At 46.0% G+C, this 24,000-nt stretch overlaps 1 protein-coding gene across 1 annotated transcript in view; it reads right to left on the reverse strand.

Annotated features, from left to right (window-relative positions):
- taf7 (TAF7 RNA polymerase II, TATA box binding protein (TBP)-associated factor) overlaps positions 1-24,000 on the reverse strand; it is a 35,792-nt gene that overhangs the window by 9,054 nt on the left and 2,738 nt on the right. Inside the window, exons 3-8 of the mRNA XM_084331369.1 lie at positions 18,011-18,086; positions 16,514-16,647; positions 12,725-12,848; positions 6,824-6,882; positions 5,307-5,379; positions 3,578-3,712 (exon numbers count right to left, since the gene is read on the reverse strand). Of these exons, the coding sequence (XP_084187495.1) occupies positions 3,578-3,712; positions 5,307-5,379; positions 6,824-6,882; positions 12,725-12,848; positions 16,514-16,647; positions 18,011-18,086 (601 nt within the window). The remainder of the gene's footprint in view (positions 1-3,577; positions 3,713-5,306; positions 5,380-6,823; positions 6,883-12,724; positions 12,849-16,513; positions 16,648-18,010; positions 18,087-24,000) is intronic.

A 24,000-nucleotide genomic window follows, 5' to 3' on the forward strand; every position in this document is an offset into this window, starting at 1 on the left:
ACCGCCCTGTAGCCCTCACCTCCATAGCCATGAAGTGCTTTGAGAAGCTAGTGAAGGGCTACATCTGTTCCTCCCTCCCCATCAACCTGGACCCTCTGCAATTTGCATATCGCCCCAACAGGTCCACGGAGGACGCCATAGCCCATGTGCTGCACACAGCAGCATCACATCTGGACAAGAGGAAGGGGAACTATGTGAGAATGCTGTTCATCGACTACAGCTCAGCATTCAATACCATAGTCCCCTCCAAACTCATAGCCAAGCTCAGGGACCTGGGCTTGAACTATGACCTGTGCCAGTGGGTCCTGGACTTCCTGACGGGCAGACCCCAGGTGGTAAGAGCCGGCAACTGCACCTCCTCATCCATCACGCTCAACATAGGGGCCCCCCAGGGCTGTGTTCTGAGCCCCCTCCTCTACTCCCTGTACACACATGACTGCGTAGCACAGCGGAACAACAACACCATCATCAAATTTGCTGATGACACAGTAGTGGTGGGCCTGATCTCTGCCAACGACGAAAGGGCCTACCTGGAAGAGGTAGAGAACCTGTCACAGTGGTGTCAGGAGAACTGCCTCTCCCTGAACGTCAGCAAAACAAAAGAGATGATTGTGGACTTCAGGAGGTCGGGGGTCAAGGACTACAGCCCCCTCAGCATCGACGGGGCACCAGTTGAGAGAGTGAACAGTTTCAAGTACCTCGGAGCCCACATATCCGAGGACTTGACATGGACCACACACATTGACAGTGTTGTGAAGAAGGCACGACAACGCCTCTACTTCCTCAGGCGCCTAAGGAAGTTCCAAGTCAGTCAGAAGATCCTTAGGAACTTCTACTCATGTACAATAGAGAGCATCCTGACCGGCAACATCACCTCCTGGTTTGGGAATAGCACTGCACAAGACCGTAGCAGACTACAAAGAGTGACACGTTCAGCCGAACGCACAATTAGAGGGGGGCTTCCCACCCTCCAGAACATTTACAACAAGCGGTGCAAGGGGAAGGCTAAGAGAATTATTAAGGACTCGAGCCACCCGAACAACTGCCTCTTTGAACTGCTGCCGTCAGGCAAGCGATACCGGAGTCTTATGGCGAGCACAGAAAGACTCAGAAGGAGCTTCTATCCCCAGGCCATCAGGCTGCTAAACGAACAATAATCGCTAAACGAACAATAATCACTATGCAACAACCATCAAATGCACACAGCACACACACCCACACGCACACACACACTCACTCAAACAAACAACACACTGCAGCACCCACTCTCCACACTTTAGATCACACAAACACACTTACACTTTATATTTATTGATAAAGGATTTGCACTACAAATCGTACACCTACTGTGAATTGTACCTAAACTGCACCTCGTCCATTTATGCCTTGCACTATATAGTATTGTATATTAGTACACTGCACAGTATTGTATATTGTATGGTAACTACGTCTACGAACATTGTACATATGTCTAAACTGAACACTGTGACCTCTTTTTTTTCTTCTAATTTTTACTATGTTTTTATTTCATACTTATCTTGTCATGCACAGTCTCTGGAGCGCAACAGTAAGAAGCATTTTGTACAAAAGTATTCTGTACTTCTGTATGACAACTATTAAAGAAACTTGAAACTTGAAACTTGAAACTTGTCTCTTTACCTCTAGACCATCTTTACCTCTAGACCACCCTGTCTCTTTACCTCTAGACCATCTTTACCTCTAGACCATCCTGTCTCTTTACCTCTAGACCATCCTCTCTTTACCTCTAGACCATCGTTACCTCTAGACCACCCTGTCTCTTTACCTCTAGACCACCCTGTCTCTTTACCTCTAGACCACCCTGCCTCTTTACCTCTAGACCATCCTGCCTCTTTACCTCTAGACCACCCTGTCTCTTTACCTCTAGACCATCCTGTCTCTTTACCTCTAGACCACCCTGTCTCTTTACCTCTAGACCACCCTGTCTCTTTACCTCTAGACCATCTTTACCTCTAGACCATCCTGTCTCTTTACCTCTAGACCATCCTCTCTTTACCTCTAGACCATCTTTACCTCTAGACCACCCTGTCTCTTTACCTCTAGACCACCCTGCCTCTTTACCTCTAGACCATCCCGCCCCCCCCCCATGTGCAAGGAGAGAGATTGCATAGTCATGTTGTTGTTTTTCTTGAATGTTTATCGTCTCCCGAGGTCATTTTAAGCTTCACCAGGTTTCACCCCCTCACCTGCACACTTCAATATCCTCGACTCAATGAATATTTTATAAGCCATTCTCCAATGTGTGTGCGTTTGAATAAATAAAACCAACTAAACAAACGCACAAGGCACTTTATTGTGCTCCTGGAGCGCCTTTCCCTCGGTTTACGGCCCCTGAATAGGCTTCCAATAACCCTACATTACATTACATATACCTCGAGGTTGTCCCGTGCTTTCTGTGGTTTTCAAGCCCTATCTCTGCGGTGAGAGGAGACGGAGAAGACGTGCCCGCCTCAGACCAGGAGGGGAAAGACGCGGGTATAGACCCGGCTGTACAGAGTGAGGAGGACGTAAAGAGGGCTTTCAGACGAGACCGCTACCACTCAGATTTGAGTGACGTGTTTTGGATCGGTTTGAAATTCTCTGGCCTTAATAATCACTGTTGTCACTGGGTTTTTAATGGTTCTAGTAGAGAGAGGTAGAGAGAGAGAGAGAGAGAGAGAGAGAGAGAGAGAGAGAGAGAGAGAGAGAGAAGAAAGAGAGACAGAGAAAGAGAGAGACAGATGGGGAGAGAGAAGAAAGAGAGGAGAGAGTGAGAAAGAAAGAGAAAGCGAGAGACAAAAGAGAGACAGGGGGGAGAGAGAGAGAGAGAAGAAAGAGAGAAGAGAAAAAGCATTTGCATGCTTTCGCAGAGGACAAGAAGCCTTCAGTCGACTTCTTCACACTTCATCCCCCACAGCCCAAATGGAATGATCCCCCCAAAAAATTTAAAATAAAATATATTTTTCCTTCAGGGGGGTAGTCGACTACCAGTCGACGATCAGCAAATTTCGGCCAATCAAAGTCGACTATACAGGGCGGCTAAGTGGCGCAGTGGGCAAGGCGCTCGCCACTAACGCAGGAGATGCTGGGTTCGAGCCCAGCTCTCGGCGTTGCTTCCGGCTTAGCTGGTCGTTCATACTAATACAATTGGCAGTATTAGGGGGTGGGAAGCTGGTGGGTGGGGATCGGACGTTGTGGACAGCAACTCCTACAGGTCGGTTGGTGCGCCTGCGCAGTAGAATCAGGAAGTATCGGGGGCAGTGTGAGCCTCCCACGCGTTACTCCTCGCCGCTGAGAGATCGTGCTGTGCAGGTGAAAAGATGCGACGGCTGCCTCCTCGAGTACCGGAGGGGACACGTGATGCAAGGCTTCTATCCTCACTACAGCCGACCAGTGGGAGGCATAGTCTAGCAACGTTCGAGACAGGGGAGGGAAGAATTGGACAATACGAAATTGGGATGTGAGAACATTTTAAAATGGGGAGAAAAAGTAGACTAAAAAATAATAATAATAAATAAATAAAGTCGACTATACAAATCCTTAGTCGGGGGGGACAGGCCTACTGGAGAGGAGCGCTCACCTGAGGAGCCGTGGCCCGTCTTGTGCCCCGAGGTGCCCGGGGAGGAGTCCAGGTTGGCCAGGGAGCCTGGCTGCTCGGGCTCCTTGGTCTCGTCCTCCGCGATCAGCTCCCACCCTGGGCGACGAGGGGTTAAGGCTACAAACCACTGAACAACAAGCGCAACATCACACTAGGGTACACACACAATGGCCAAACGGCTCAGGAGACGGGGATTGATATCAGCCAGGGTAACCCGTCGGTAGTGTGATAGCAAAGGGTTAACCTTCTGTAGTGTGGCGGTGAAAGGGTTAACCTGTTGTTGTGTGGCAGTGAACGGGTTAACCCTCTGTGTATTGTCGCAGTGAAAGGGTTAACCGTTTTGGTAGTGCGGCAGTGAAAGGGTTAAGGGGGAGAGATGATCAGGTGGCCTTGATGTCAGAGACCCTGAATTGTGAATTTGGGCCAGGAACATCGGGGGAGCCCCCTACTCTTTACGATAGGCGTCCTGGGTTCTTTAACGGCCGAGATTCAGTCAGGAGGACCTCGGTTTAGCGTCTCATCCGAAAAGGACGGCACTCGCAGCTGTACGGTGTCCCTATCACCGTAACAGGGGGCGCTGTTACCGACTAGTCCAGAGGACAGAGTGCCCCCTGCTGGACAACAACACCACCACCACCCCTTTCCGACAACAGCCTTGACCAGGACGAGAGAGAGAGAGAGAGAGAGAGAGAGAGAGAGAGAGAGAGAGAGAGAGAGAGAGAGAGAGAGAGAGAGAGAAGAGGGAGACAGGATGAGAGAGAATAAAATAAAGAGAGAGGGTGAGAGAGAGATAAAGAGATAGTGAGAGAGACATAGGGAGAGAGAGAGAGAGAGAGACAGAGAGAGAGAGAGAGAGAGATAGAAGAGAGAAGAAATTGAGATGAGAACGAGCAAAAAGGAGAAAGAGAGAAGAGAGACAGGATGAGAGAGAGAAGAAAATAAAGAGAGAGGGTGAGAGAGAATGAGAAAGAGAGAGACAGGGGGAGAGAGAGAAGAAAAGAAAGAGAGAGAGAAAGAGAGAGGGGGGAGACACATAGGGAGAGAGAGAGAGAGAGAGAGAGAGAGAGAGGGAGAGAGAGAGAGAGAGAGAGAGAGAGAGAGAGAGAGAGAGAGAGAGAGAGAGAGAGAGAGAGAGAGAGAGAGAGAGGACATGTGCATGTGTCTGTGTTGGTGAACGTGAGAGGGAGACAGAGTATATGTAGCCTATATATATATATAAATGCAAAGGAAAATGTAAACACGGAAAACGACACAAATTGCATCGCAGTTCTGGAGAAACCACCCAGCTACGGTTAGCACGCTAGCCTCGCGGTGAGCGGCTGAGCGGCGGCGATGCGCGGCCCATCTGAACGAACACTCTGCTGCTGCTGCTGCTGCTGCTGCTACTACGCTCAGCGCCCAGCCGCACTCTTATTCTGTCAGCCGCGCTTACAATTCCATTACAGCACACTAATGGCTCGCCCCGCTAAGTGCAACTCTCTCTCTCTCTCTCTCTCTCTCTCCCGCGAGAAAAGCATTAGCCGGAGTCAAGTCAGGTGAGCCTTCGAAGAGGAGCGCAGAGACCCTTTCGGGACGCCGCGTTAGAGAGAGAAAGAGAGAGAGAGAGAGAGAGAGAGCGAGAGATTGAGAGAGAGAGAGAGAGAGAGAGAGAGAGAGAGAGAGAGAGAGGGTTTGCTTGTGTAAAGGATACGGACGCTGACAGCCTCTGCGTCGGTGCTCAGCAATCTCTTCACCTCCTTCTCCACATCAGGAGACTCGATGTACTGTGTGAGAGATTAGATTACATTATATTACATTAGATTAAAAATGTATTGTCGTCACACAGCACAAGGTACAGTACCACGTAAAAAGAGGTTTGGGGCATCCAACCAGAATGCAAAGGTAACAGTAGAGTGCAACAGTAATATACACTGTACAGGTGATTAAACTGGATATAACATATATAAATTAGTACTACTGTACTAAGCAATAGCTGCTAATCAGATGTATGTACAGAGTTGTAGTATTAATAAGTACAGTGATACAGGTATAAAGACACTGTGGTAGTAAGTCATACTGGCCAGCAGCGTAACTAGTAAGAGTAGGTAAGAGATATGTACGGATATAGATATAGTATCTACAGATATGTTAAAAAAATAAATAAAAAAAAACTGCATACTACACACACACACACACAGAAACAGAGATGCACTGCTATCAGCATACCACACAAACACACACACACACAAAAGGGTGCAGTTGGCCACCCGCCAGCAGGCACATTAGTGATTAAAAAACAGATGGGGACAAATCAATATATAGCTCAGTTGTGCTCCTTCAAGAAGATGCATTGGGAAGACGGAGAGGAAACCTAACTCTCCCTGGCTCCGCCCCCCTGCTTCCTCGCCTCATACCTTCAGGGCAAACTAAGACGGAGAGGCTTTATTTATATGTAAATCTTATAGTGTCGTTATTTAGTTTTTTTTTTCTTTCGTCGACACACCGCCGCCCCCCCCCCCCCCCCCCCCCCCGTTTTATGAAATGTAAATGCCTTGTTGGAATAAAGCCAGAGAAACAGAGGAGGAGGAGGAGGAGGAGGAGGGGGAGGAGGAGGAGAAGGAGGGGTGTTTAAAGAGATGGATGATGGAGACGAACGCTGGCGGGGGGGGGGGTTAAGACGTCGGTACTAGGGATGTCCGATATTATCGGCCGATATTGGCATTAAAATGTAAATGGTAAATTGCTGCTTTTTTTTTATATAGAGCTTTTATCCAAAGCGCTTTACAATTTGTTCCTCACATTTTACCCGTTCACTCACACGTTCTCACACCGACGGCGTAGGCGACCGTGCAAGGTGCCACAACCTGCTCATCGAGAGCAATTAGGGGCTAAGTGTCTCGCTCAAGGACACATCGACACGCTGCCCGGGAGGAGCGGGAATCAAACCGGATTGCCAGACGACTGCTCTACTTCCTGAGCCACTGTCGCCCCCCCCCCCCCCCCCCCCATTACATACGCCAAAATGTAATATCGGAAATTATCGGTATCGTTTTTTTTTTTTTTACATTTATTTTACCTTTATTTACCCAGGGAAGCAAGTAAGAACAAATTCTTATTCTATTTATTGTAAAAAGTATGCATAATGTTGTGTTTTTTGGGGGGGGGGAAACCCCGCATATATATCGGTATTGGTTGATATATACCGGACATCCGTCGTCGGTACCATACCTTCTTCTTCGCCGTCTTGCGGAACCTCCTCTTGCGTGTGTTCTTCAGCGGAGAGGTGACTGAGGACCAAAACACAGGATTATTGACGTTTTTTTTAAAAGGACGCCGGCATAATCCGCTGCAGAGGGCAAACTTATAAAGACTCCTTTAATAATGGATGCTTCGTGTTTCCCGCAGTGATGCTTGAAAATTGAAAAATTATTTTATTGCCAATGTACACAAGGCAATTTAAATGTGTCCTCATATCCCTCCTAGTTACACACAGTCCTCATATCCCTCCTAGTTACACACAGTCCTCATATCTCTCCTAGTTACACACAGTCCTCATATCCCTACTAGTTACACACAGTCCTCATATCCCTCCTAGTTACACACAGTCCTCATATCCCTCCTAGTTACACACAGTCCTCATATCCCTCCTAGTTACACACAGTCCTCATATCCCTCCTAGTTACACATAGTCCTCATATCCCTCCTAGTTACACACAGTCCTCATATCTCTCCTAGTTACACACAGTCCTCATATCTCTCCTAGTTACACACAGTCCTCATATCTCTCCTAGTTACACACAGTCCTCATATCCCTCCTAGTTACACACAGTCCTCATATCCCTCCTAGTTACACAGTCCTCATATCCCTCCTAGTTACACAGTCCTCATATCCCTCCTAGTTACACACAGTCCTCATATCCCTCCTAGTTACACACAGTCCTCATATCCCTCCTAGTTACACACAGTCCTCATATCCCTCCTAGTTACACATACAGTCCTCATATCCCTCCTAGTTACACACGGTCCTCATATCCCTCCTAGTTACACACACAGTCCTCATATCCCTCCTAGTTACACACAGTCCTCACATCCCTCCTAGTTACACACAGTCCTCATATCCCTCCTAGTTACACACAGTCCTCATCTCCCTCCTAGTTACACACAGTCCTCATATCCCTCCTAGTTACACACAGTCCTCATATCCCTCCTAGTTACACACAGTCCTCATCTCCCTCCTAGTTACACACAGTCCTCATATCCCTCCTAGTTACACACAGTCCTCATATCCCTCCTAGTTACACACAGTCCTCATATCCCTCCTAGTTACACAGTCCTCATATTCCTCCTAGTTACACACAGTCCTCATATCCCTCCTAGTTACACACAGTCGTCATATCCCTCCTAGTTACACAGTCCTCATATCCCTCCTAGTTACACAGTCCTCATATCCCTCCTAGTTACACAGTCCTCATATTCCTCCTAGTTACACACAGTCCTCATATCCCTCCTAGTTACACACAGTCCTCATATTCCTCCTAGTTACACACAGTCCTTATATCCCTCCTAGTTACACACAGTCCTCATATCCCTCCTAGTTACACACAGTCCTCATATCCCTCCTAGTTACACACAGTCCTCATATCTCTCCTAGTTACACACAGTCCTCATATCCCTCCTAGTTACACACAGTCCTCATATCCCTCCTAGTTACACACAGTCCTCATATCCCTCCTAGTTACACACAGTCCTCATATCCCTCCTAGTTACACACAGTCCTCATATCTCTCCTAGTTACACACAGTCCTCATATTCCTCCTAGTTACACACAGTCCTTATATCCCTCCTAGTTACACACAGTCCTTATATCCCTCCTAGTTACACACAGTCCTCATATCCCTCCTAGTTACACAGTCCTCATATTCCTCCTAGTTACACACAGTCCTCATATCCCTCCTAGTTACACACAGTCCTCATATCCCTCCTAGTTACACACAGTCCTCATATCCCTCCTAGTTACACACAGTCCTCATATCCCTCCTAGTTACACACAGTCCTCATATCCCTCCTAGTTACACACAGTCCTTATATCCCTCCTAGTTACACACAGTCCTCATATCCCTCCTAGTTACACAGTCCTCATATTCCTCCTAGTTACACACAGTCCTCATATCCCTCCTAGTTACACACAGTCCTCATATCCCTCCTAGTTACACACAGTCCTCATATCCCTCCTAGTTACACACAGTCCTCATATCCCTCCTAGTTACACAGTCCTCATATCCCTCCTAGTTACACACAGTCCTCATATCCCTCCTAGTTACACACAGTCCTCATATCCCTCCTAGTTACACACAGTCCTCATATCTCTCCTAGTTACACACAGTCCTCATATCCCTCCTAGTTACACACAGTCCTCATATCCCTCCTAGTTACACAGTCCTCATATCCCTCCTAGTTACACAGTCCTCATATCCCTCCTAGTTACACAGTCCTCATATTCCTCCTAGTTACACACAGTCCTCATATTCCTCCTAGTTACACACAGTCCTCATATCCCTCCTAGTTACACACAGTCCTCATATCCCTCCTAGTTACACAGTCCTCATATCCCTCCTAGTTACACAGTCCTCATATCCCTCCTAGTTACACAGTCCTCATATTCCTCCTAGTTACACACAGTCCTCATATCCCTCCTAGTTACACACAGTCCTCATATCCCTCCTAGTTACACAGTCCTCATATCCCTCCTAGTTACACACAGTCCTCATATCCCTCCTAGTTACACACAGTCCTCATATCCCTCCTAGTTACACAGTCCTCATATCTCTCCTAGTTACACATACAGTCCTCATATCCCTCCTAGTTACACACGGTCCTCATATCCCTCCTAGTTACACACACAGTCCTCATATCCCTCCTAGTTACACACAGTCCTCACATCCCTCCTAGTTACACACAGTCCTCATCTCCCTCCTAGTTACACAGTCCTCATATCCCTCCTAGTTACACACAGTCCTCATATCCCTCCTAGTTACACACAGTCCTCATCTCCCTCCTAGTTACACACAGTCCTCATATCCCTCCTAGTTACACACAGTCCTCATATCCCTCCTAGTTACACACAGTCCTCATATCCCTCCTAGTTACACAGTCCTCATATTCCTCCTAGTTACACACAGTCCTCATATCCCTCCTAGTTACACACAGTCCTCATATCCCTCCTAGTTACACAGTCCTCATATTCCTCCTAGTTACACAGTCCTCATATCCCTCCTAGTTACACAGTCCTCATATCCCTCCTAGTTACACACAGTCCTCATATCCCTCCTAGTTACACAGTCCTCATATCCCTCCTAGTTACACAGTCCTCATATTCCTCCTAGTTACACACAGTCCTCATATCCCTCCTAGTTACACACAGTCCTCATATTCCTCCTAGTTACACACAGTCCTTATATCCCTCCTAGTTACACACAGTCCTCATATCCCTCCTAGTTAACTTACACACAGTCCTCATATCCCTCCTAGTTACACACAGTCCTCATATCCCTGCTAGTTACACACAGTCCTCATATTCCTCCTAGTTACACACAGTCCTCATATCCCTCCTAGTTACACACAGTCCTCATATCCCTCCTAGTTACACACAGTCCTCATATCCCTCCTAGTTACACACAGTCCTCATATCCCTCCTAGTTACACACAGTCCTCATATCCCTCCTAGTTACACACAGTCCTCATATTCCTCCTAGTTACACACAGTCCTCATATCCCTCCTAGTTACACACAGTCCTCATATCCCTCCTAGTTACACACAGTCCTCATATCCCTCCTAGTTACACACAGTCCTCATATCCCTCCTAGTTACACACAGTCCTCATATTCCTCCTAGTTACACACAGTCCTCATATCCCTCCTAGTTACACACAGTCCTCATATCCCTCCTAGTTACACACAGTCCTCATATCCCTCCTAGTTACACACAGTCCTCCACATATGCATTTCATCAAGTGGTCGGAGCGCAGGGGGGTGCCAGTTTCAGGGGCACTTAGACAGAGACGGTGGGTAGGCCTGTCACGATAACACAAACTGAAACTGGAAACAAGCCCTCTGTCTGGCTTTTTGTGTCATCCTTTTAACATGTACTTGTATTATTAATGTACCTTGCGGTACCATGTACAAAATGTTAATAAAGTATGAGGAAAAAACTGTGGAAACGTAATAAATAAAAGGCAGTGAAACAATAATCAAATAAACACCAAAATATATACTATCTCTATTGAAATGGAGACTTTTCAGCACAGGATAAACTAGGGATGGGCAAAAATAATCCAGATCGATTGATCACATGATGTACTCGAGTACTCGTGGAGGAAAACGCTGTACAAAATAAACGTCTTTTCCGGTGTTTTAGACTTTGCTCTTTTATTTTGAAACCCACCGACCAGAGCGAAAGTATTGTTGTTATTATCCTAGCAGAACCTATGAGCGGACAACTTGTCTTGTCCGGTTCTGTGTTTTTGAGCTAATGATAAAACAAATGTTGAGATTGTTGGTGAACAACTAACTTTAGGTTAGTTTTAACGTTAGCTACTAACGTTAGATGCAGCTACTACAGGCAATCAACGATGAGGAGGAAGCGTCAAAGCCGTATATAATAGAATAGCCCTGTGGTGCGTAGGCATGACAGCGCAACTCGAAACTACCTGTTATAATAAATTAATTCATGTTTAACTTGTCCCTGTGTCAAGTCCTTTGACTAGCCCCACCCGTTCATTGTAAACAATGATGCATGTAATTGTATTAACGTTATTGTGTGTTGTAGCTATGCTATACATTGTATTTCGTTGGTTAGCTATTTAGCTAATGTTGATAGCATTGAATAGCATCAACGCTAGATCTTTAATCTTTATTTAGCAGTCCAGTTTCTCCGGGCAGTAGCGAGTAACTACTTGGGTCTAAAAATAGCTACACTACAAAGAACACTACTTGGTTAAAAGGAGCAACGCTATTGAGAAATGTAGTTCAGCTATGTAGCGTTGCTACTGCCCAACATACGCATGGGGCTCACAGGAGCTCCCGTGCTGTACTCTAGTAACGCCAGCGGCCCGCCTCCCCACACGGAGAGGGACTGACAAGAGGTACTGGTTCCGCCTCAAACAAACGCGCAAATAGCAATTAATCGCGCCCGTCAAAATCATTGCATTCATTTTAATTATCGGGCGATAAATTGATTGATTGATTATCGCGACAGGCCTAACGGTGGGCACCGTAGATGTAATACCAGCCACCCTTCAGTCACCAGCTCACAGCTGGAATACACCCTCCCGTCAGTGGCGGGGATCGAACCAGCGACCTTTCGGTTACCGACCGGCCTCTTCACCTCTAGGCTAGGGCTGGGCGATAAAACGACAACGATAATTTATCGTGATATATTTTAATAATCGATAATAAAAAATAATATCGATAATTAAAAAAAATAAAATTTATTTAAATGAAAATAAATTGTGACCTGCAACAGGGCAGTTTTAAACCCAGAGACGGTGGACAGACTTGTCTTTCTTGCCTGCAACTTAAAGTAATGGCTTTGCTTGTCCAAATGACAATACTGACCAAATTGAGATTTATTTTTCTCTTGTCCATTTATTTAGTTTGCTTTCTAATTTAAAATACAGTTTGGAACCGTCTGTACACAGTAGGCTATGTGTGCTAGCAGAGCTAGTCTCCAGTCGCGAGTCGCGGTGGTTTGTCCACCAGAAAAGCACCAAAAGATAGAAAATAAACTAGCAGAGCCAGAACTGTTCAACTCCCCTGGAGCCACAGCCAGCAGAGAAGCCGGTTTACTTTCGCTTTCAAACCAGCTGCAGCCTGAGAACTGGAGTGTGAGGGGATGTAACACTAAAGATGGCGGCAACGACAAAGAATTGCTGCAAAATAAACATACATCTGTTGTTTAAATAATAATAAAAAAAAAAAATTTAATACCAATAAAAATATAGATAATTATCGATATTGAACGAAGATTGAAAATCTTATCGTGATATATATCGTGATAACATTTTTGGCCATATCGCCCAGCCCTACGCTGGGCCACCCAGCCTCTCCTACAGGACACTACGGGATACTTACTGCCGTGGTTCCAGACAAACTTCTTGTCCTTGTCTTTGTCCTTCTTCTTGGTCTTGGGGTCTGTGCTGCCGGTCGGCTCCTCCAGGGGGGGGTAGAGGTCTCCGTCTAGTGTACACACCAGCATCTAACACGTGAAGAAGAGGGTAGAGGTCGCCATCTAGTGTACACACCAGCATCTAACACGTGAAGAAGAGGGTAGAGGTCTCCGTCTAGTGTACACACCAGCATCTAACACGTGAAGAAGAGGGTAGAGGTCTCCATCTAGTGGCCACACCAGCATCTAACACATGTAGAGGTCTCCATCTAGTGGCCACACCAGCATCTAACACGTGAAGAAGAGGGTAGAGGTCTCCGTCTAGTGTACACACCAGCATCTAACACGTGAAGAAGAGGGTAGAGGTCTCCGTCTAGTGGCCACACCAGCATCTAACACGTGAAGAAGAGGGTAGAGGTCTCCGTCTAGTGTACACACCAGCATCTAACACATGTAGAGGTCTCCGTCTAGTGGCCACACCAGCATCTAACACGTGAAGAAGAGGGTAGAGGTCTCCGTCTAGTGTACACACCAGCATCTAACACGTGAAGAAGAGGGTAGAGGTCTCCATCTAGTGGCCACACCAGCATCTAACACGTGAAGAAGAGGGTAGAGGTCTCCGTCTAGTGGCCACACCAGCATCTAACACGTGAAGAAGAGGGTAGAGGTCTCCGTCTAGTGTACACACCAGCATCTAACACATGTAGAGGTCGCCATCTAGTGGCCACACCAGCATCTAACACGTGAAGAAGAGGGTAGAGGTCTCCATCTAGTGGCCACACCAGCATCTAACACGTGAAGAAGAGGGTAGAGGTCTCCGTCTAGTGGCCACACCAGCATCTAACACATGGACGAGAGGGTAGAGGTCGCCATCTAGTGGCCACACCAGCATCTAACACATGGACGAGAGGGTAGAGGTCGCCATCTAGTGGCCACACCAGCATCTAACACATGGACGAGAGGGTAGAGGTCTCCATCTAGTGGCCACACCAGCATCTAACACGTGAAGAAGAGGGTAGAGGTCGCCATCTAGTGGCCACACCAGCATCTAACACGTGAAGAAGAGGGTAGAGGTCTCCATCTAGTGGCCACACCAGCATCTAACACGTGAAGAAGAGGGTAGAGGTCTCCATCTAGTGGCCACACCAGCATCTAACACGTGAAGAAGAGGGTAGAGGTCTCCATCTAGTGGCCACACCAGCATCTAACACATGAAGAAGAGGGTAGAGGTCTCCATCTAGTGGCCACACCAGCATCTAACACGTGAAGAAGAGGGTAGAGGTCTCCGTCTAGTGTACACACCAGCATCTAACACGTGAAGAAGAGGGTAGAGGTCTCCATCTAGTGGCCACACCAGCATCTAACACGTGAAGAAGAGGGTAGAGGTCTCCGTCTAGTGGCCACACCAGCATCTAACACATGGACGAGAGGGTAGAGGTCTCCGTCTAGTGTACACACCAGCATCTAACACATGTAGAGGTCTCCATCTAGTGGCCACACCAGCATCTAACACGTGAAGAAGAGGGTAGAGGTCTCCATCTAGTGGCCACACCAGCATCTAACACGTGAAGAAGAGGGTAGAGGTCTCCGTCTAGTGGCCACACCAGCATCTAACACGTGGACGAGAGGGTAGAGGTCTCCATCTAGTGGCCACACCAGCATCTAACACATGGACGAGAGGGTAGAGGTCTCCATCTAGTGGCCACACCAGCATCTAACACGTGGACGAGAGGGTAGAGGTCTCCATCTAGTGGCCACACCAGCATCTAACACATGTAGAGGTCGCCATCTAGTGGCCACACCAGCATCTAACACATGTAGAGGTCGCCATCTAGTAGGGCTGTACCGAATGTCATTTTTTAACATTCGAAGCTTCTATTGAAGTATTCGAACGAAGCTTTGAATGTCTGTCGTCATATTTGATGACATGATTTTATTTTATTTTATAAATATCCTCAAACTAAATCCTCAATTTGAATAAAGTGATTAATCTGATTAAATTCGTTTTTTTTTTTTTTATTAAATCACCTTTCTTTGTGAGATGATAGTTTGTCATTCTTAGAAAAGAAAGACCGCGCCGGTGTCATTCTGACTTCTCGCCATTACCAGAGATTGCCGTCTCCAACAGGTTTTGTGTGCATAGGTTTATAATAATGTGTATGTTTTGGTTGTAAATGACTAATGATTACTAATACAGACAGTAATCATACCTGACAGACAGTAATCCTACTAGGGCTGAGCCGAACGTTCGAACGTTCGTTCGTTACGTTGGCATTAGAATTCTAAATCAACATTCGAATTTTTTTTTTTTTTTTTTATATATATTTTTTATGTGTCTATTCATTCTGTTTAAACCAATGGGGTTTTTCTTCACAGTTGCAGATAAAGATTAGGCTACACTAATATTATAGTATTATACTATTATAGTATATGACTCGTCATAAACATTTAAATAAAACATTTATCATAAATGATGTAGCCTATCTGCATCCACTCGGCGCTCCATCAAGACGTCACCATCACTTTCGTACCAACCGTGCCCTTATTGGATTATTTATGTTGACGAAACTGATGAGTTATATTCATTAAAGAAAGTTGATTTAACTGGCGGCTACGTGGTGCAGTGGGCAAGGCGCTCACCACAAATACTGGAGACTGGGCTCAAACAGATTACCTCCCTGTTCGAGCCCAGCGCTCCACATTGTTTTCAGTTTAGCTGGTCGTCCGTACTAATACACATTGGCCGTATTAGGGGGTGGGAAACTGATGGGTGGGGATCGGGCGTTGTGGACAGCGACTCCTACAGGTCGGTTGGTGCGCCTGCGCAGTAGAATCAGGAAGTCCCCACCTGTGCTTCAAATAGATCCGCTATCAACTCTATCTTTAATTTTTCAAAATGTACAGTTGCTATTGCATGCACTCATCTGTGTTTCACTACACACATGAGTGCATGCTTACCAACTGTCCGTCTGCAACACTACTATCACCGACATCTAAGAAGGGAGATCCCCCCTTGAACGGCCCTTCTAAGGTTTCTCTCCTCCACATTGCCTGTGGAGCTTTTTTCCCTATTGTTAGGTTTTAGTGAGTTTTTCCTTACCTTCGCGTGGGGTATGTCTGGGAGTGCTTGCATTCTTTCATTTATTTGCATTCATCTAAAAAATGTTTGGACCCTATGATGTTCTTGTTCTGTTCTTGACTTATTGTTATGTTGTCTTCTTGACTTGTTTAAAGAAGACCTGTACGGCCCATGGGGACATTAACGTGTGTTGTCGGGCCCTATAAATAAATTTGATTTGATTTGATTTGATTTAAGTGATGGGGGCGGCGTCCCTCCAAAGCGCAGACCCCTGACGCTGAAAGATCGCGCTGCGCAGGTGGAAAGATGTGACGGCTGTTACCTCGAGTACCGGAGGGGACTTGTGCTATGTATGACTTCGTCCACATTGCAGCCGGCTTGTGGGAGGCAAGAAACAGCGTTCGTGACAGGGGAGGGTTGAATTGGATGATACGAAAATTGGGATGGGAGAAAATATAGAAAATGGGAGAAAAAGTGGATAAAAAAAAATTGATTTAATAAAAAAAGACTTTATTCAAATTGAGGATTTAGTTGAAGGATAAAAAAAATTATATACTTATATATAAATACTTTTTTATTTATTTTTATTTATTAACTCATTCGGGGCCAAACCCGAGATAAGTCTGGTTAACTCGCCATGCGAGTTAATCCCCTACCTGACACAGTAATCCCCTACCTGACAGACATCAGCGGTCTTGTAAAAGGTCTTCTTGTCCACCGTCTTCAGAGACTCCAGGATACACGGTAGATCCACCAGCTTGCAGGCCAGAGGGACGCGGTCTACTCTCACGATGCCATGGCGACCGTCCACTAGAGACATGGAGACAACATGGAGGCCAGAGAGACAACATGGAGACAACATGGAGGCCAGAGAGACAACATGGAGACCAGAGAGACAACATGGAGACCAGAGAGACAACATGGAGACCAGAGAGACAACATGGAGGCCAGAGAGACAACATGGAGACCAGAGAGACAACATGGAGACCAGAGAGACAACATGGAGACCAGAGAGACAATATGGAGACCAGAGAGACAACATGGAGGCCAGAGAGACAACATGGAGACCAGAGAGACAACATGGAGACCAGAGAGACAACATGGAGGCCAGAGAGACAACATGGAGGCCAGAGAGACAACATGGAGACCAGAGAGACAACATGGAGACCAGAGAGACAACATGGAGACCAGAGAGACAACATGGAGACCAGAGAGACAACATGGAGACAACATGGAGACCAGAGAGACAACATGGAGACCAGAGAGACAACATGGAGACCAGAGAGACAACATGGAGACAACATGGAGACCAGAGAGACAACATGGAGACCAGAGAGACAACATGGAGACAACATGGAGACCAGAGAGACAACATGGCGACCAGAGAGACAACATGGAGACAACATGGAGACCAGAGAGACAACATGGAGACCAGAGAGACAACATGGAGACAACATGGAGACCAGAGAGACAACATGGAGACCAGAGAGACAACATGGAGACAACATGGAGACCAGAGAGACAACATGGCGACCAGAGAGACAACATGGAGACCAGAGAGACAACATGGAGACAACATGGAGACCAGAGAGACAACATGGGGACTAAATTAATACAGCAATACATTGCAATCTTTTGCGTGCCGATATTATATCGATGCAATGATATAAAAAAAAAAAGATTATATGAATAATACTTTTTCAAATGTTTGCTTTACAATCCCATTTTGCTGCAATATAAAAGGTTGGAGTGAGGTGAACACAGACTGAAAACGTTATGTAAAACATCATCGTCACATGATCACCCGTCTCCTATGTACAGGCCTGTGACATCATCACAGCATCACATGATCACCCGTCTCCTATGTACAGGCCTGTGACATCATCACAGCATCACATGATCACCCGTCTCCTATGTACTCTACAGCGACCGCTGCAATGCTGAGAATTCATTTCCAAATCTATACCATCAATACGGTGGAATGACTTACATAATTAAAACCACAGAATCCTTAAGAATATACAAACCTATAATTAATCCGCTAATACCAGTTTGCACATTTATAAGACCAACATCTTGAATCACATCAAATAAGTCAAAGTTATGTTCCCCTTCAACAGAGGAGTGGCTAATTAGACGTTGAATTTGTAAATAAGTTAGTAGTTTGACTTACGCAGCTCAATGGTGAGTCGGTCTTTGAGATTCATACTACTAGACTGGGCAATCCTTCTCACGGTGGAGGCGTATTCCTATAAGAGAGATCGACGGGCAAAAAACAATCTGTGTCAAACAATAAACACTCACGGGTCATTTGCAGCATATTGCATTAAGGGCAGTATAATGTAGGGTTATATTGTTATCTTACCATGGGTAGTCTGGGAGGAGTATAAAGTAGTATTGTAGTAATGTAGTATGTATTGTAGTAATGTAGTATTGTATTGTAGTAATGTAGTATGTATTGTAGTAATGTAGTATTGTATTGTAGTAATGTAGTATGTATTGTAGTAATGTAGTATGTATTGTAGTAATGTAGTAATGTAGTATTGTATTGTAGTAATGTAGTATGTATTGTAGTAATGTAGTATGTATTGTAGTAATGTAGTATGTATTGTATTAATGTAGTATGTATTGTAGTAATGTAGTATGTATTGTATTAATGTAGTATGTATTATATTAATGTAGTATGTATTGTAGTAATGTAGTATGTATTGTATTAATGTAGTATGTATTGTAGTAATGTAGTATGTATTGTATTAATGTAGTAATGTAGTATGTATTGTATTAATGTAGTATGTATTGTAGTAATGTAGTATGTACTGTAGTAATGTAGTATGTATTATATTAATGTAGTATGTATTGTATTAATGTAGTATGTATTGTATTAATGTAGTATGTATTATATTAATGTAGTATGTATTGTAGTAATGTAGTATGTATTGTATTAATGTAGTATGTATTGTAGTAATGTAGTATGTATTGTATTAATGTAGTATATATTGTAGTAATGTAGTATGTATTGTATTAATGTAGTATATATTGTAGTAATGTAGTAATGTAGTATGTATTGTAGTAATGTAGTATGTATTGTATTAATGTAGTATGTATTGTAGTAATGTAGTATGTATTGTATTAATGTAGTAATGTAGTATGTATTGTATTAATGTAATATGTATTGTAGTAATGTAGTATGTATTGTATTAATGTAGTATGTATTGTAGTAATGTAGTATGTACTGTAGTAATGTAGTATGTATTGTAGTAATGTAGTATCAGTGTTTCCCACAGGATTTTGTGAGACTGTGGGGGGTGAACCTCGGCCCCTCTAGGGGGGTCCGGGGGCATGTTGTACACTTTAAAGTTAAATGCATCAATCTGGTGCACTTTGAGAGCAAAATAAAGAGGCTAGATCTATGATGAACTTTGTGCTCAAAACACAAAATCGACTAGACTAGTGCTTCCCAATCCTCTCCTCGAAGCACCCCAGCCGTTCCATGTATTTGTTAAATTCCACCACCAGCACACCTGATTCAACTCAACAAGCCCTTTATTAGTTGAATCAGGTGTGCTGGTGGTGGAATTTAACAAATGCATGGAACGGCTGGGGTGTCTCGAGGAGAGGATTGGGAAGCACTGGCCACTAGAGCAGACATTTGAGCCATCAAAGAAATGAAGCAAAAGTGGTTACCTGTGTTGAACTGGTTTATTTTTTAGAAAATAAAATAATATACTGGATTACAGTTACGTTGTGTTGTTGTCTTACCATGGCAGCCTGGGAGCAGTATAAAGTAGTATTGTATTTGTTGTAATGTCAGCCATATATATATATCTAGGATTAATATGGAGGCAGTATCTATATTCCCCCACTAGAGGGAGCTATTGCTCAAGGGATATTATTTTGTGACTACAGATATATACGTGAGGTATTCTCCGTATCCGGGGCCGGCGTTCTTACCTGTATGACTAACGTGCGCAGAGTGTAAGACGCACCTGTATTGTATTGCTCCCGTTACCCACTAAACTACTCAACCAAAGGGATCACAAGCGTGTCGTGTGGCTTACTTATTATTAGAGGTTACCACATATTTTTGGCGACGAGGATAAACTGGATTGGCGACGTGTCATCCCGGTTGCTTTTGTTTGTTGTTAGCGTGAAGCTAAAGCTATAGCTGGACGGCTAACGTATGAGCGACGCCGGCAGTGGTACTGAAGGAGCATCGCTCGGGGACGGGAGAGCATCGGGAGAAGAGGACGAGCCGAGTGTGAAAGAGGAGCCTCGCGCTCAGATGGCGACGTTTGGGACTATCAGTGAGTTCGTGGAAGCGAATGAGGACTGGACAGAGTACGAGGAAAAGTTGGGACATTTTTTCAATGCAAATAGAATTACTGATGTGGCGAAAATGCGCTCCATTCTCCTGAGTGTGTGTGGGGCTAAGACTTATAAGCTGATAAGGAATTTAGCCACACCACTGAAACCGGGGGAAATTCCATATGAAGACTTAGTCAAGCTTGTGGGGAACCACCACAACCCAAGACCCTCTGTGATAGTACAACGTTTCAAATTCCACAGTCTGTTCAGGAAGCAAGGTCAGTCTGTAGCCAACTTTGTGGCTGAGCTACGCCAACTGTCGGAACATTGTGAATTCGGGGCAGTGTTGGATGATATGCTCCGTGACAGATTAGTTTGCGGCATTAATAATGACCCCATACAGCGCCGCCTGCTGGGGGAAGCCCCGCCGCTGACTTTTAAAAAAGCCCTAGAGATTTCCCAAGGTATGGAGATGGCTGCAAACAATGCTAGGGACATACAGAGGGGGAATGGGTTGTCAGTGTCACAGACAGTGCACCAAGTCAGAAGGGATCCTGCCTATAAAGAGACTGGTAAAAGTGAAGTGTTTAAAAAAGGGGTGGAATGTTTTAGGTGTGGGGGGTCGTCGCATTATGCAAATGACTGCAGATTCAAAGAGGCTGTCTGCCATAATTGTAATAAAAAGGGACACCTAGCAAAGAAGTGCAGGAGTTCAAAAGACAATAAATGGGCAGGGGCAAGCCTTGGCAGGGAAAGCAGCGACAGGCTCAAGCCTCCACACACCACCTGGAAGAAACACATGAGGAAGCAGAGTGTGCATACAACATGTTCGGGGTGGGAACAGATGAGGAGCCACCTGAACCCTATTATGCCACTATCACTGTCGGGGGACAGGATGTAAAGTTTGAGATTGACTCAGGGGCTACTGCATCGGTCATCAGTGAGGAGACCTACAGGAAGACATGGGGGTCTAACCTACCGCCCATTAGCCCATCAAAGCTCAGGCTCAGGACATACACAGGTCAGCCCATACCTCATATAGGGGTGCTATATGTGGACATTTTAGCGGGGAATCAGAAGGCAAAGGCCAGGCTGGTTATAGCTAAGGGGGGGGGGGGGCAAGTCTTTTGGGCCGTGATTGGCTAAGGAAAATTAAGCTAAACTGGCATAATGTTAAATATGTGCACACGACAGACACGACAGAGGACATCCTGCATCGGTACAGTGATGTTTTCAGGGACGAGCTGGGCACACTGAAGGGGGTAACTGTGAAACTCCATGTTGACCCTGAGGCCGCCCCAAGGTTTTTCAAGCCTAGGTCGGTGCCGTATGCCATGAAGGTCAAGGTGGAGGAGGAGCTGGAACGTTTGCAGAAGCAAGGCATCATTGAACCCGTCCAATTTTCAAGGTGGGCGGCTCCCATTGTGCCCAATCCTGAAAGAGGATAATACAGCACGCACATGTGGAGACTACAAGGTGACGGTAAATCAGGTCTCTAAACTGGAGGAGTATCCACTACCAAGAGTGGATGACCTGTTTGCAACCTTGTCAGGGGGGAAGCTTTTCACAAAGCTAGACATGAGCCATGCTTACCAGCAACTGCAACTTGACGAAGAGTCAAAAGAGTATGTCACCATCAACACTCACAAGGGCTTATTTAAATACAATCGCCTTGTGTTTGGAGTGGCATCCAGCCCCGCCATTTTTCAAAGAACAATGGACACGCTGTTACAGGGTATCCCGCACGTAGCGGTATATCTGGATGATATCCTCATCACGGAGGCCACGGAGGCGGAGCATCTGGCTAACCTAGCGCAGGTGTTGAAACGACTCTCAGACGCAGGACTGCGTTTGAAGCGTGCCAAGTGTGTGTTCCTGGCACCGAGTGTGACCTACCTGGGACACAGGATCACAGCACAGGGGCTCAGCCCTTTGGAAGACAAGGTGAGAGCCATAAAGGAGGCTCCAAGCCCAAAGAGTGTCCATGAACTGAGATCGTTTTTGGGCATGGTGAATTATTATGGCAAATTTCTGCCGGATTTATCACATGTTTTGTCCCCGCTGTACAAGCTACTGCACCTTGACACTAAGTGGGAGTGGAGTGGAGAGCAGCAGAGGGCTTTTAAGGAAGTGAAAGAGCTGCTCCAGTCTGCAAAGCTGCTCGTTCACTACGACCCAGACAAAGAGATCATCGTCTCGAGTGATGCCTCGCCTTATGGAGTCGGAGCAGTGCTCTCACACATCATGGAGGATGGAGATGAGAAGCCTGTTGTTTTTGCTTCACGTACCCTAACAGCAGCGGAGAAGGGGTACTCTCAGTTAGATAAAGAGGGTCTAGCTGTTGTTTTTGCTTCACGTACCCTAACAGCAGCGGAGAAGGGGTACTCTCAGTTAGATAAAGAGGGTCTAGCTGTTGTTTTTGCTGTGAAGCGTTTCCATCAATACCTATACGGACGGGCATTCACTATCACAACAGACCATAAACCTCTGATGAGTCTGTTCAGTGAGACAAAATGCATCCCACCGCTGGCCTCAGCCAGGATACAGCGCTGGGCTCTCACACTCTCAGCCTACCAGTACACTATAGTGTTCAAAGCGGGCAAGGATAACGCAAATGCTGACGCACTGAGTCGACTGCCGTTACCAGAGACACCCGCCACTACATATGTGCCTCCAGAGACTGTGTTTTCATTGGAGAGGCTAGCAGAGACACCTATCAAAGCGACACAGCTTAAGCAGTGGACAGAGAGGGACCCGGTCCTGTCTCGGGTCAAGACCTTCCTTTTGCAAGGTTGGCCCAGTGTCGTGGAGGGAGAGGAACTGAGGCCGTATGCTAAACGCAAAACAGAACTGAGCCTGCAGGACGGCTGCATCTTCTGGGGGTCGAGGGTCATCGTACCGCCCCCAGGACGGTCACGAGTTGTGGAGGAGATACATGAGACTCATCCAGGAGTCTCCCGGATAAAAAGCCTAGCGAGATCATACGTCTGGTGGCCAAGAATGGACGATGATCTGGAGAGCAAGGTAAAATCATGCACACAGTGTCAGACTAATCAGAACAATCCACCGCCTGCTCCGTTGCACCCATGGGAGTGGCCAGACCGCCCCTGGTCTAGGCTGCATGTAGACTTTGCAGGACCCTTTATGGGACAGATGTTTCTGATCATGGTAGACGCACACTCAAAATGGATAGAAGCCCATATCATGAACAATATCACAGCCCCCACAACCATAGACCAACTCAGACAAGTCTTCGCAGTCCATGGGTTGCCAGACACCCTGGTCTCGGATAATGGCCCAACATTCACCAGTGAGCTGTTCAGTGAATTTATGCACCAGAACGGCATTAATCACATTAGGACGGCGCCGTTCCACCCAGCCTCAAATGGTTTGGCTGAGCGGGCTGTTCAGACAGTGAAAGAAGGGTTAAAGAGGATGATAGGAGACTCTCTAAACACTAGACTTTCACGTTTCCTGTTTACCTATCGCCTCACGCCTCAAACGACAACGGGGCGCACGCCAGCAGAGATGCTGATGGGGCGTAGGCCCAAGGCGAGATTGGACTTGCTGCGTCCAGACATGAAGGCGAAAGTACAGAGGAAGCAGGAGAAGCAGAAGGAGCGTCATGATCAGCACGCAAAAGAGAGACAATTAGGACCTGAGGACAAGGTCTATGTGAGGAATTTCAGTACTATCAACAAGCAACAGTGGCTGCCTGGCGTTATTCTGAAACAGAGTGGCCCAGTTTCCTATGTCATTCAACTGACTGATGGACGTGTTTTCCGTAGACACCAGGACCATGTACGCCTACGCCACGACACCAGTTCAGAGACGGATCGCACCACGGTGGATACCCGT

This window comes from Notolepis coatsorum (genome assembly GCF_963971535.1).
Source record: "Notolepis coatsorum genome assembly, chromosome: 16".
In the NCBI taxonomy this organism is placed as follows: domain Eukaryota; kingdom Metazoa; phylum Chordata; class Actinopteri; order Aulopiformes; family Paralepididae; genus Notolepis; species Notolepis coatsorum.